This window comes from Labeo rohita, chromosome 15, assembly GCF_022985175.1.
Source record: "Labeo rohita strain BAU-BD-2019 chromosome 15, IGBB_LRoh.1.0, whole genome shotgun sequence".
Classification (NCBI taxonomy): Eukaryota; Metazoa; Chordata; class Actinopteri; order Cypriniformes; family Cyprinidae; genus Labeo; species Labeo rohita.
In genome coordinates, this window is record NC_066883.1 from 36,010,068 (window position 1) to 36,025,303 (window position 15,236).

At 32.6% G+C, this 15,236-nt stretch overlaps 1 protein-coding gene across 1 annotated transcript in view; it reads left to right on the forward strand.

The window, feature by feature from the left end:
• Window positions 1-15,236, forward strand: part of gucy1a2 (guanylate cyclase 1, soluble, alpha 2) — a 39,410-nt gene continuing 24,174 nt past the window's right edge. The window contains exons 1-4 of the mRNA XM_051130149.1: window positions 1-713; window positions 4,967-5,028; window positions 6,481-6,596; window positions 8,976-9,796. Coding sequence (XP_050986106.1) covers window positions 477-713; window positions 4,967-5,028; window positions 6,481-6,596; window positions 8,976-9,796 — 1,236 coding nt within the window. The 5' untranslated portion in view covers window positions 1-476. The remainder of the gene's footprint in view (window positions 714-4,966; window positions 5,029-6,480; window positions 6,597-8,975; window positions 9,797-15,236) is intronic.

Here is a 15,236-nt window from a genome sequence, read left to right on the forward strand (position 1 = left end):
TAAGTGTGAACAGCATTGCTTTGCATACTCTCTCTCTCTCTCTCTCTCTCTCTCTCTCTCTCATGGGAGGGTGTAGAGGCTTTTTGCTGTATGTTAAGCGATTGGCTGTTTCTTAGTTCTGCGCGCCCTGTAACGGTGGAATATTTCTGGTCTTTACGCGCATCTGGACGCGACTCTCCCCGCGTCAAACCCGCAGAGACGCGCACGGACGGACGGATCATGAGGTCTCCGGGGGTCTTCATCGGTCTACGGAGCTGCTGGGTCACAGACGGGATTCGGTAATACGAACACCCCGCTTCATCCCACCCCACACCCACGCGGACAGAATCTGGGTTTTGCGCACTTGGTGATCCGGCGGTCCCTCCGAGCGCTGCTGCTGCTGCTGCATTCATTCTGGAGTGAGTGAGAACGTCCCGGTTCCGCGATGGTTCTGTGTCACCTGCGCGTCTGATGAGTCCGCCCGCATCGGCAGCAGCATGTCCTCGCGGAAGATCTCCTCCGAATCCTTCAGCTCCATGGGCTCGGACTACCTGGAGAGCCCCGGGGAGGATGGAGAGTGCCCGTTCTCACGCGTCTTCTGGAACGGCAGGAGCCCCGTGGAGACGCTCTCGTGTCCGTTCGAGGACGCGGCCGTCAGCAGGAGGGTCGCCCGGCGTAAACGCGTCAATCTGGACTCGCTCGGGGAGAGTTTGAGACGCCTCACCTCACCGACGGTACCGAGCCTTACCTTACGTTCAACATTAACAAACATATATATATATATATATATATATATATATTTGCTCTGAGATAGATAGATTGATGCAGATGTGTTCCTCACTATCTATCCTGCTGTTTTTTTGTCAGAAATATATATATGCAAATACACACACACACACACACACACACACATATATATATATATATATATACATACTGTATGTATATTACTATAAACACAGTGTACATCTAGCATATGTTCTTTATATATGTATACACACATATTACTAGAAATACTGTAAATATGTAAATTATGTATGTTTCTGAAGAGAAGACGGTGTTTATCTATCTATCTATCTATCTATCTATCTATCTATCTATCTATCTATATATGACCATGAACCACAAAACCAGTCGTAATGTTTTTTTTGTTTGTTTTGGGTTTTTTTTAAATTGAGATTGTTGGTTTGTTAGGAGAGGACAATATTTGGCTGAGATACAACTATTTGAAAATCTAAAATCTGAGGGTGCAAAAATACAAAATATTGAGGAAAACTGCCTTTAAAGTTGTCGAAATTAAGTTCTTACCAATGCATATTACAAATCAAAATTTAACTTTTGATATGTCCACAGTACAAAATCTACACAATATTTTCATGGAACATGATCTTTACTTAATATACTAAAGATTTTTAGCATTAAAAAAAAAAAAAGGTTTTGACCCATACAATGTAGTGGTGGCTATTGCTACAAATACCCGTGCTACTTAACACTGTTTTTTTTGGTCCAGGGTCACATATATACATGACAGATGGTATATAGTGTACGCTTATGTATAGATGGATGGATAGATAGTAGGCTATACATACACAGTGTATATATAGGATAGGATAGGATTTTAAGGCATAAAGCACATGTTTTCCTGTTAAATAGATAAAAATCATAGAATGGGATAGACTATGCGTATAGTATAGTTACATAGATGGATTGGTGGTGTTTATCTATCTATCTATCTATCTATTGTCACATGAAGAATATTCATGGTTACTTAAAGGATTGAGAACATACATGAACCATCACAGCGAAATACATCTGCTCTCTCTAGCCAGTTACACCAGTATTACTAGTCTATATGCTGTTTGAGTACTGATGATGATGATGGATTTGACTTGGTGCATGAGAGCGGATTATATGGCTCGTAAATCTCCTTCGAACAGTAGAACCGGTGACGGTGCAGATGTTTGAGAGCCCGATCCCTCAAACCGTCTTACATTTATAGCGTGTGTGTGTGTGAATGGAGACTCAATGTAGAGCGTGCTGTGGTTGTTCAGGCCTTGCTGTGTTACGTGTGCGTGTGTGTGTGTCAGCATGTATTCTTACATATTCATCATGTTTCATGTGTTGAGCAGAACAGTGCTGAGCACGTTCACATGGGTGGGTGTGTGTGTGTGAAAGGGCAGGATAACCTCCCGGTACACTGGTCCCTGGTGCATCTGGGTCTCAAAGAAACACACACTGTACCGCAGAGCTGCGATAGCGCATGTATCTCTGCATCAGAATGTTCCTGTCCTGAGATTCACTCCAGTAGATTTACTGTGTGTGTGTGTTGTACTAGATAGGCACTTGAAATGTGGTTCATAGCAAACCAACTGCTCTAATGGCATAAATCCAAAATGTGTGTGTGTTTTAGCTGGATTATATATAAAACACTCAGACTGGCTGTATACTGACATGCATGCATGTTTTTTCATGCACTGGTCAGTTTTGAGATTTAGGGCTATTTTGCTTCCATAGCATGTCTTCTTTCAGACTAGTGGACAGAAAACATCCAAAATACACATTTAAGTGTTTATTTTATTAATTTTGGTCTATTTGCATCTGTAGATTTCAATTACAGTACACATTTTCACATGCATTCAATTTAACACATTAAACTTTAATGTTGAATAGAAAAATCATTAAGAATTTACAATAAACCTTCATTTGTTAACATTACATAACTACATTAGTTAACATGAACCAACCATGAAAAAGCCTTCTAAAGCATGTACTTAGCGTTAATGCGAACATTCACAAAAATTAATTTAATGGACCTGAGCTGACATGAGCAACACATTGTTGGTAATTGCATTAATTAATGTTAACTAACTGAACCTTTTGTTAACTATTTTTTTTCTCAAATTTTAGAATTAATTACAAAGAAATAGCAAGTAACATTTAATTATGCATGAAAATTTGAAGTAGAATGACTGAAATAGTATTTTTCTTCAATAAAAAAAATTATTTAATTAACTTACAATGTATTTTTATTGCATACAATGAAAAAATACAATTTTCACTCGTAAATTACTAGTGAATTCACATTTAATTACAAAGAAACAGCAAACCACACTGAATTAAGCAAAATTTAGAAACAGAGAGACCAAAATAGTATTCTTGTAAAAGAGTATATTCTTATATTCTTATTATTTATTACAGTGTTTACATGGTGTCTGCACTGTCTGATCATCAGTATTTTCTGTAGTTTCTCACTCACACTCCTGTAAACAGCGGATTATGTTTGCATGTCAGTTGAAATCATGTCTGTATTTGGGGATTACACAAAACAAATAACACGCTGTTTAGAAGATAACATTGATCCTTTGTTTTTGTGTGTGTGTGATAGAGAGATTTATATTGAGTTTATAGAGCTCTGACAACGAAAAGCTCTGTTTCAGAAACTAATGAACTGCCTACATAGACTACATTTTAGGCAACATAGATACTCCTCCTGATGCAAACACCAAAGTGACCTCATGATGCTTTCTATTACTAGTTTCTAAGCCAAAATCTAAAATATTGTTGCATGAAGGCAATCCCAACATGCATTGCTGGAAAACACTGTGCTTTTGAACTAAGACTTATCTGAGCACACATACAGTAAAAAAAGTAATATTGTGAAATATTACGATTTCAAATAAGTGTTCTCTATGTGAATATATTGTAAATGTAATTTATTTCTGATCAAAGCTGAATTTTCAGCATCATTACTCCAGTCTTCAGTGTCACATGATTTTTCAGAAATCATTTTAATATCCTGATTTGCTGCTCAAGAAATGTTTATGATTATTACCAATGCTGAAACCAGTTGTGCTGTTGAATATTTATGTGAAAACTATGATGCATATGCATATGATATTTAAGTTCATTTATTTGAAACCTTGTAATGTCTTTACAATCACTTTTGATCAATTTAATGCATCCTTGCGGAGTAAAAGAAATAATTTCAGATGACTGCACAAAGCATAAAGAAAATGAAGCTCATAAAGATTATTTTTCACAACAATCAAGGTAATTTCCCCCCACCTTCTCATTACCATAATGCGTTTTATTATAATTCTTACGATTCTCTGCGGAGTTACGTTAGTATAAATCAGGTTTAGTTTCTCCAGAGAGAGTGAGAAACTGCTGTGAGGTCACTAAAGCAGATTTGGCCAGGTAAAGCTGGATTTGAGCTATTAAGAGCTTTGCTGAAATGAGGAGGATTTTGATTGGAATATTGTTGCCGTGGTACCGTGATAAAGGCAGTTGATTGGATAAGGCTTAAGGGTGTATTCTATTACAGGTAGATCCGCCGTGTAAATCCCCTTAAAAAGGGCCAAATCACACAAACACGGCACAAACAGACAAATCCAATAGAAACTATCGGTTTACCTTCACCTTTTATTCCATTCATAAAATGCAGAACTTAGTTTAATTAGTTAGAACTTAAACTGCAGCCTTGTGGAACTTATTACTGAAAAAAAAGTAGTTGAGTATTTTCAATTAGAAGTTGCTAGTCAATTTCACATGAGTGTAGTTTTATGTATTTTTGTGACTTTGGAGCCCCCTACAGTTAAGCGACTGGAATTCGCTTTCTTAAATATGTCACGTGCCTGTACACGTGCTTTTGTTGTTGCAGCAAAGCAATCCGCACTTTTCGCGGAATTTCGTACCCGCTCGTCAAACTTTTACACTGCCAGAAAAGATGTTTGGGGGAAATTGGAACGATTTTGAAACTGCTTTTTCAGGTAGAAAAAATACAGTTGCTTTAACTTTAGAATTTGTTGTGTCAGATGTTTTTGAATCCGTTTTAATTAGATTCTGTGAAAGGAGCTCTCGAAGCAGAGCAGTGTTTGGACAAGTGCGATGAGAGTACTGTTGTTTACCAGTTAAATTGTGTCTTTGTAGAGTCACTCATGAATCTGGGTCGAACAACTTCTGACTGCATTGTTTTTCTTCTTTTTAGACCCAGACAATTCAGCTGGCCCTGCAGAGAACAGTGGAGTTTTACAGACAGAGGGAAATCAGGTACATCCACTAATGCCGGAGAGAAATGCGATCTCTGTTGTTTCTTCTAGACTATCTCAAATTATGCCAAGATACTAAGTTTTGCAAATCAAAAGACATACTGAAATGTAAATATTAAGTCATATATTATCTGAGTTGTGCATTCCACATCATTTTATAACTCTGATCACCTTATTTTTAAAGCAAGTAACTTGAATGTGCGCGACTTCCGGTCTCAGTCATTTCTAGTTATTTTACTTGCACAATAACAGTCCGTTGTGCCGATATTGCAAACTGGTATTTATTATCATATAATTTAAACGTATTATCATATTTATAAACATACTGGTTTGTAGCACAAATAGTTTTACTCATTATTGCGCTTTGTTATTCTAGTATTTACCTCTAGCGGCAAATGTCTTGCATATTCAGGGTTGCCAGGTTTTCACAACAAAATAGTCCAATTGCTACTCAAAACTAGCCCCAAATGAGCCTAATTGCATTTAGAAGGGGTCCCCCATTAAAAATCATGTTTCCAGGAATAAAATACACTTTTTTTGTCGGTTTCCCCTGGCATATGATGTTATTGGGGTTGCTTCAACCCGCACACATCAAAAACAACCCTTGGCAACAGTGTTAATTTGCAACACTGCACATATTCATCTGAAATAGTTTACTTCTGCCTTGCAATATATATATATAATTCACACTTAAAATGAATTTTCACTGCCTGTGATGCAAAATAACAAAACAAAATAACCAATTTTTAACACTAGATCTAATGATTAATTCTTTCAAACCTAAAAGACGTTTTCGGTTTTTGTCAAAAGTTTGTAATGTGCTGTTTTCTTTACAATAAATGACACTTTGTTTGAAATTTTGTACAAATGCAATGACACACATTGTGTACTATAAAGCAAATCTCAAATGCCTGATTTTTTTAATTTTATGTTAAATTGTATCTACATTATTGGCCAGTTTTTTATATAAAGTTGAATATAGAAGTATGTCTAACTTTATTCTCATACAGTACGCTCATGTAAAGCAATATACTGTATAGCAAATCTCAACTGCCTGATTTTGTTTATTTTGTCTTAAAATGTAACTATACTATCATCCAGCTCTTTATAAGTTAGGTGGTGCGTACATACAGTATATTCATGTAGGGCGATATATACTAATGCCAAATCTCATCTGCTAGATTGTTTATATTGTCATAAAATGTAACTATATTATCATCCAGCTCCAATTTGATAAATGCAACTAAAAGACATGAAGATATTAATTCATTTAAACATTATGAATTTCTGTAAAGCTGCTTTGAAACAAGGTATATTGTGAAAAGCGTAATACAAATAAATGTGATTTATAAAATGCATTTATAAAACCTCTGAACTATAATATGTTCTTTTGATATTTTGGTTACCCTTTCTAACTCTGGTAAATGTTAATCAAACTCTGTTTCTCTTGCAGTGGACAAGAGTTTGTACGAAGCTTGTCAGACGAGCAGAAGTGTTTGTTTGAGAACTCTCGCTGTGACAGCCAGACTGACATCTCAGGAATACTGAAATACACAGCAACTATTTTAGGTAAGTACACAGTAGGGCTGCTTAGTCAATGCTGCAATTTAATTTAATAAACACAAAGTGATATTGTGTATGTACTTAAAAATGCATGTGACTTTGTCTCAATATTTTGTTTTTTGTATGCAAAGTGGTCACTTTTAGCATGCACTGACAACACAAAGTGCTCTAGCTTCATTTTGCATCATAAATGCAATATTTCTCATGATTTTTTGACCGAATCGTGCAGCTCTAGTGTGCACACGCACGAAACGCAAAACTTTGACCTCAATACACACTCGCTGACACTTTCCTAAAAACTCCCTCCATTGCTGCAGTCTCCATTCCCGAGCTGTTGCTAAGATACTAACTCTGCCATCCCTAACGAGAACACGTTTATAAATAAACCGCAATGAGCCATTTGAACTGAGCCCTGCCCAGCTAAACCTACTGCGCATCTCGCTTTTATGCAGCAGAGCCGCAGCGTTTCACGACGCGCTTATACTGCAGCGATTGATTATTTCGGTAATCGATGGTTTCGCTGGGGGGCAGACCTTTAAACTTTCCATCATTATGTAAATGCATGTTTATAAAACAGATAGTTTAACTAAATACAGACTGCATGAGCCGTGTTCAATCCAATGTAAATGTCTGTGATTAATCAGTGACTGTACGTTCCATATTAAAATGCAATGGCGTGCCAAGAGCTGCATTGCATTTACTTAAAGGTTACTGCATAATACAAATATGAGTTCATTTAAATATACACGTGTTCAAACATTTGGAGTTGGTAACATTAAAAAAATGTTTTGGTAAAATGTTTTTAGTCTCTTAATAGAATTTAAAAAAATTAAAAAGGTTAAAAAAAAAAAAAAAAGATTACTTTTTATGTCATGTTCCTGCAACTGTGAATTTACATCTCACATCCTACTACTTTTTATGCCACAGACTTTTTTTCTTGCAATAGCAAGTTGGCAAGTTGAGTTTCTATCTCACAATTCTGAATTTATATCTCTCTATTTTGACTTTTTTTCAGTTAATGTCATAAAACTAGCGAGCTAAGCCAGTAGTAGTACTGACAGTGTCGTATAAACATGGGTGAAGACGTGAAAAGCGGCTGAATAGATAAACCGAATCAACTGAGATCATTCTGTTCGATCATTCAGTTCAAGCGATTCACTAGCAAAAACCGGATCAAAGTAGCTATTAATTTTCGAATTTGGACATCGCTTGGGTGAAATGAAGCTTTTCGAAACTCCGAATCAGTTAAACCAGGTGTGCTCAACCCTGATCCTGGAGATCGACTTTCCTGCAGTTTTCAGCTCCAACTCTGACCAAACACACCTGAACCAGCTAATTAGGATCTCAAGGAGAACTTGATAATTACAGACAGGTGTGTTTGATTAAGGTCGGAACTAAACTCTGCAGGAAAGTCAGTCTCCAGGAACAGGGTTGGGCACCCCTGAGTTAAACCATTGTGTTGCAAAATGATTCACTGTTTCGAAGCGCTCGAATCGAATCACGTGCCGCGAATCATTTGTTTCAGATCGGGACTTTTGATCAGGTTCGTGAATCATTTGATGTAGATAGGAACTTCGGCGCGGGTTTATGAATATTTTGATTCAGATCGGATCCTGATCTGAAATTATGGTTCGCGAATCATTATTCAGATCGGGACTTTGAAATGCGGATCGCGAATCATTTGATTTAGACCGGGAATTCAGTTCGGGTTCGCGAATCGTTTGATTCAAATTTTAACTTCGGAGCGCGAATCGCAAATCTTTTGATTCACATGAGCGGTTCGCGAATTTAATTTAATTTGTTTAATGGCTAAAAATGGTAAAATTATGGTAAAAAGAAATCACAGTACTAGTTTTTATTTACCATAAAAAATAGCATGGCAACATTTTACTTTTTATAAATTGAATTTAAATTTACAAAAGTATGTTTCATTAGCTAATAAATATACCAAATATTATAATATACTGACATGAACCTTAAAACACAGGTGGTTATAAAATATATTATATATTATGTTATATAGTATTATATTGATAAAGCGAAAAAACAATGTTTTTAACAAAAAATTTTCATAAATTATTTTAAAAGCAAAAGCTGTTTCACTAAAATAATTTCTATAATACAAATACAAAAAAAGATAAAATATATAGTTTTCATATAATTTGTGTATTATCAAAAAACTGTCACTTTTGACCAATTTAATGCATCCTTGTTGAAAAAAAGTAATAATTTCTTTAGGAAAATATAAATTAATTATATAAATAATTTAGTTAAACTGTATTAAATTTAATATTATTAGAGTTAATTTCTTTAAAAAAATAAAACATTTTAAACAGTAATGTATTTTTATTAAAAGTAATCATTTTTGTGTATTATTTTTCACAGGTGTGGACTTTGCCGACATACGTGGCCGATTTGGGGAGGAATTCTTCGGTTTGTGTCTGGAGGAGAACGAGAGGGTTCTACGAGCTCTTGGAGGAAACCTGCAGGACTTCTTCAACGGTTTCGACGCTCTTCTAGAACACATCAGAACGTCCTGCGGTCGGCGAGCGTCGTCCGAGGCTCCTTCTTTCCTATGCAAAGACGCTCCTCAGGAGAGCGAAGAAACGGACGCGGAGAGCGACGTGGGACGGACTCTTCTTCTCCACTGCTTCAACCCCGACCCTACAGTGGGCGTGGCCATGCCGGGCTTGATCAGAGCCGCCGCCCGACGTATCTACCAATCGGACGTTTCGGTGGAGGAAGCTCCTCCCACGTGGCTGCACACGGCCAATGAGGACGGCGAGCTCTCGGGGGATTCCTCCCCCTCTTCATCCCCATCTCCGCCTTCATCTTCGTCTCCCGCCTGTTTGTCCTTCCTCATTCGAGAGGTTCGGACTCAACCCGCATCCTCGTCGTCACACTCAGCCGCCGCATCTCGCCAGCTGTCGCGCTCGCCGCTGGATTTGCGCATCGGTCTGAGCACGTTTTGCCGGGCCTTTCCTTTTCATCTGGTTCTGGGACCCAACATGGAGGTCCTGCAGGTCGGGGAGGGACTTCGGAAACAGGCCAAGAGCGACCCGCACCGGACGCTCACTTTCAGCAACAGCTTTGAGCTGGTTTCTCCCAGGATTCCCTGTTCCTTCCAGAACATTCTGCTCCGGCTGTCCACGCCGTTCACCATTCGTACACGACCGGACGGATCGTCACTCGACAGCAGAGAGAAGGTAAGAGACTCAGATGGGTAAATGGTGTGAATTTGTGAATTCATGTTCTTATTAAGTCCGATGCTTTCAGTTTAACTTTCAAAATACTTTTTTTTTTACACTGTTTTGCAACCTGTTTGAATGATTCATTTAAAGGAACCAACTCAAAAATGACTCATTCAGAATTTGTGAAAAATTAAATAAATAAATAAATTAATTAATTAATTTAAAAAATTGTTAATTGAAATAAAGCTGAAAGAAAATAGAAGATGAAAAATGTAATGTAAATTAAAAAATGTTGCTTTGGTGACTAACTAAAATAGGCTAAAGTTGAATTAATAAAATAAAATTACACTTAAACTTAAAAATAAAACTAGTTTAAACATTAAAAACATTTTTTAAATAACTGAAATAAAGCAAATAATTATATTAATTTCAAAAATTAAAATATATGTATTTTTTTTAAATGTAGGCATGGCAACTAACTAAAATTACTGATGTTGTTACACTGATTCAGACTCTTTTGAATGATTCATTTAAAGGAACCAATTCAAAAATGATTCATTCAGAATTTGTGGGAAAAAAAAGATAAAATAGAGGTTGAAAAAAATGTATGTACATTTTTAAAATGTTGCATTGGCGACTAAAAAAAAAAGATGTCAAAAATTAATTGAAATAAAGCTGAAATAAAGTAGAGATTTAATGTAAATTTAATGTAAATTTGAAAAATGTTTGACTGATTCATTAAAAGGAACCAACTCAAAAATGATTAATTCAGAATTTGTAAAAAAATAAATTAATTAATTAATTAAAAAAATTGTTAATTGAAATAAAGCTGAAATAAAATAGAAGTTGAAAAATGTAACGTAAATTAAAAAATGTTGCTTTGGTGACTAACTAAAATAGGTTTAAGTTGAATTAATAAAATTACAGTTAAACTTAAAAATAAAACTAGTTTAAACGTTAAAAACATTTTTTAAATAACTGAAATAAAGCTGAAAAATAATTATATAAATTTGAAAAATAAAATATAAATATTATAAAAAGACAAAAAAAGTTTTTTTTTAAATGTAACCATGGCAACTAACTAAAATTACTGATGTTGTTACACTGATTCAGACTCTTTTGAGTGATACATTAAAAGGAACCAATTCCAAAATGATTCATTCAGAATTTGTGAGAAAAAAAAGATAAAATAGAAGTTGAAAAAAATTCACGTAAATTTTGTTGCATTGGTGACTAACTAAAAAAAACATCAAAAACATTAATTGAAAAAAAGCTGAAATAAAATGGATGTTTAATGTAAATTTTAAAAATGTTTGCATTGGTGACAAAAATAAGTTAAAGTTGAAGTACTGAAATTACAAACTTGAAACTAAAACTATAAATATTAAAAGCATTTTTAAAACAACTGAAAAAGCGAAAATATATATGTATGTGCATATAAAAAAGCGTAAACTAAAAGTGATTTTTGAAATGTAGCTATGGCAACTAGATGAAATAAGTTTAAATTGAAGTACTAAAAATGCTTTTTGCACTGATTCAGACTCTTTTGAATGATTCATTAAAAGGAACCAATTCAAAAATGATTCATTCAGAATTTGTGAGAAAAACAAAGATAAAATAGAAGTATTATATAATATAAATATTATATTATTATATATTATATAATATAAATAGAAAACTAAAAGTAATTTTTGAAATAACTTTAAATTGAAGTACTAAAATGATATAAATGTTTTTACACTGATTCAGACTCTTTTGAATGATTCATTAAAAAGAACCAACTCAAAAATGATTCATTCAGAATTTGTGAAAAATAATGATAAATAGAAAATAATTTGAAGTTGAAGTACTAAAATTACAAACTTGAAACTGAAACTTTTAAACATTAGAAAGTATTTTTAAAACAACTGAAATAAAATATAAATATATTTATATATAAATATATAAATATAATTTAAATATTAGAAAAAATTTAAACAAAAAGTAATTTTTGTAATGTAGCAACTAACTGAAAGAAGTTTAAATTGAAGTACTGATGTTTTTGACACTGATTCAGACTAATTTGAATGATTCATTAAAATGAACCGACTCAAAAATGATTCATTTGCAAACAGGGTGTTGTTAGTTCTGATTCTTGCCGACAGAAAATTCCAGACACATGATTTGATCAGCTACTTGGTTGTAAAAAAAAGTAATTTTGTGAGTTTGTCAGTGCTATCCTGCTACCTCAATAAAATAAAAATAGCTTTATGTAACAGGGGGGAAAAATTACAATAGCAGAAAATCTTTATTCTTTGAGTTCAGATGTTGTAATTTTGATTTAAGTGCATTAAAAACTTTTTTTAATGAAATAAACCTGAAATAAGTAAAATTAAAATATAAATAATTATAATATTGGAAACACAACTTTTGAAATTTTACGTTGGCAATTAACTGAAATAATTTAAAGTTGAAGTACTGAAATAAAACCTAAAAATGAAACTGAAAACATAAAATCGCAAAAAATAAAACTACTAAAAAGTGTTGAAATAATATATAAATAGATTAAAAAAATTAACTAAATGAAATGTTTTTGAAATATTGCCTACAACTAACTGAAACAAGTTTGAGTTGAATTACTAAAAATATTAAAATACTATAAAAATACTGATTCCAGCCGACAGAAAATGCTAGACACATAATTTGATGGGCCAATTGGTTTGAAAAATAATGTGAGTTCGTCATTGCTATCCTGCTGCTTAAAATAAAAATAGCTTTATGTAATAGAAGAAAAAATGACAATAGCAAAAAATCTTTATTTTTTTGTCTTAAGCCACCTCCATGTCCTTCTAGAAATTTCTAATGAGTTCAGATGTCGTCATTTTAATTTAAGTGCATTAAAAACATTTTTTTAATTCAATAATCCTGAAATAAATATATTTGTAAATATACAAAAATAAAGTAAAAATATAAATATTTTAAACACAATTTTTACAATTTTACATTGGTAGCTAACAGAATTAAGTTGAATTACTGACATAAAACTTGATAAATAAAAATGAAACAAAAAACATAAAAATTAAAAACTAAAATGAAAATAAAACAATTTAGAAAATATCCTATCTTTGTCTTATTCTTTCTAATGCACAAACTATAAACAATACATTACAGTATTTATTAATCTTTGTTAACTAATGTTAGCAAACACAACTTTTGATTTTAAAAATGCATTAGTAAATGTTGAAATTAACATTAAGATTAATCAATTCTGTAGAATTATTGTTCGTTCTTAGTTCATGTTACCTAATGTCGTTAGCTAATGTTAACTAATGAACCTTATTGTAAAGAGTTCCCGAAAACAACATGATGTTCAGATGATTTAGGCCAGAATTAAACAGACTTATTTGTGTTTCTTTTAATTTTCACATCTAAAGAAAGTGCATGTTAGCCCTTCTGCAACAAAATAAAGAGTAAAGTCAGCTCTCCACTTGATTGCAAATGCATTAAAGCTAATCAGCATTTACAATGACCCATATAAAAATCAGTTATCATCATAATCCTTTAATTGGCTCGAAGAAAATCCCAGGTCTCCCACTAATAACTACAACATTGCGGTGGTGTTGGTGTCCGCTCGTCTCATTAATGCGGTCGTTCTGACATGACTCGAAGGCAGAATTAGACAGTAGGAACGTGTCCTAATTATGCAGTTTGCCATCGCTGAAAGCTGATGCCAAACCCGCAGGATTATTTCCGAAAATCTGCGCAGATTATTATGAAATGATTTGGACAAAGATGCATGTTATGTTCTGATGTCGTTCACCCTGGAGATGAGTTTTACCACACACAGTACACACATACACAGGTTTATGGGGTTTTTACAGCTAGAATGAGAATGGAACAAACAGCACCTGCCATGAAATGAGAAGATTTGGTTTGTGTGTTTAGGCTCAGCGCTGCTAACCAGAAGGTCGGTGGTTCGAATCCCATGAGAAGCGAGTCGTGAGATATCAGAGCACAAAATAGATTTTTAACGGTAAATATTGATGTATGTAATACATCTGCCCTGCAAAATTAGATATTTCAACATTTTTAAAAAATCGTGCTGATTTGTCAACAGTGAAGAATTTCTTTGCAAGCATTTATGGAGAAAATTAATGGGAACCAAGACCGGTTTTGCTTCAGAACCCAGATTTAAGTGTTAGTGAATCAAAAACATTCAAATGTAGTAATAAGAATAATAAATAAAGAATATCCAATAATATACTAAATTGATGTGGTGTTATTTTAGTTTCACTGAGATACAGTACTATTGTAATTTTTATTCATATTTTGAATTAGTTTTTATTTTTAGATTTTATGTTTAAATTTAAAAATTAGATTTATTTTTTTTTTTTATTTTTTTTTTTTTTTACTATTTATTAAATATTTATTGTTTTAATTAATATTTTGGAATTGTTTTTATTTTTTTATTTACATTTTTTATTTGAACTATATAGTTTGAATTTTTAAAAAAAATTTATATTAATTTAATTTTTTTGTTTGTTTGTTTCAGTACATCAAGTTAAACTAGTAAAATTAATAAAAAAACGAATAAAAATTAGTTGACTTGGCACAATAAGTGTTTTGAAATTATATGTATTTTTTCAGTTAATGTTAAATTATTTAAAATAAGAATTTTTTTTATGGTCTTAGATTTTGTCATCTATATTTATAATTACCCTATAAACCACCTATAGTGCAACAAAAATTTAATCAATTTTTTTTTATACAGTATAGATTTTATTTCAGTTTAATTTCAGTTTTATTTTATATTTTTAAATCAAAACCTGGATTTAAATGTTTTTGAATTTACTTTAAAATCCAGTATTATTTTAGTATCACTGAGATACTATTATAGTTTTTACTAATATTCTGAATTAGTTTTTATTTGTGTATTTTATTTTTTTAATTTAAAATTTTGTTTATGTTTTAGTGATTTTGGTTTTTTTTATTATTTATTACTTATTTTTTTTTATTAATATTTCTAAATTGTTTTTAGTTTTTAATTTAATTTTAATTTAATTTTATTTAATTTTATTTTTAGTTATATTGACGTTTTAGTGGTTTTGAGGTTAATTTTTGTCTTTTTTGTTTCTCTGTTTTATATATATATATATATATATATATATATATATAATTTTTTCCAGTTAATGTAAATTTATTTAAAACAAAATAAGGTCTTAGATTTTGTCAGCTATAATTACAATTACCCTGATATGGTGCAACAAAAATGGAAACCATTTTTTTATGCTATACAGATTTTTTTCACTTTTACTTTGTTATTTTAGCACTTACAGTTAAACTACACCAAATGAGAAATAATGAAAAAATGAGAAGTTGTATTTCAATATTTTATTGTATTTTTTAAATCAGAACCCAGATTTAAATGTTATTGAAATCCTTAAAACTTTTTTATTTCCATGAACTAAGTAATGCA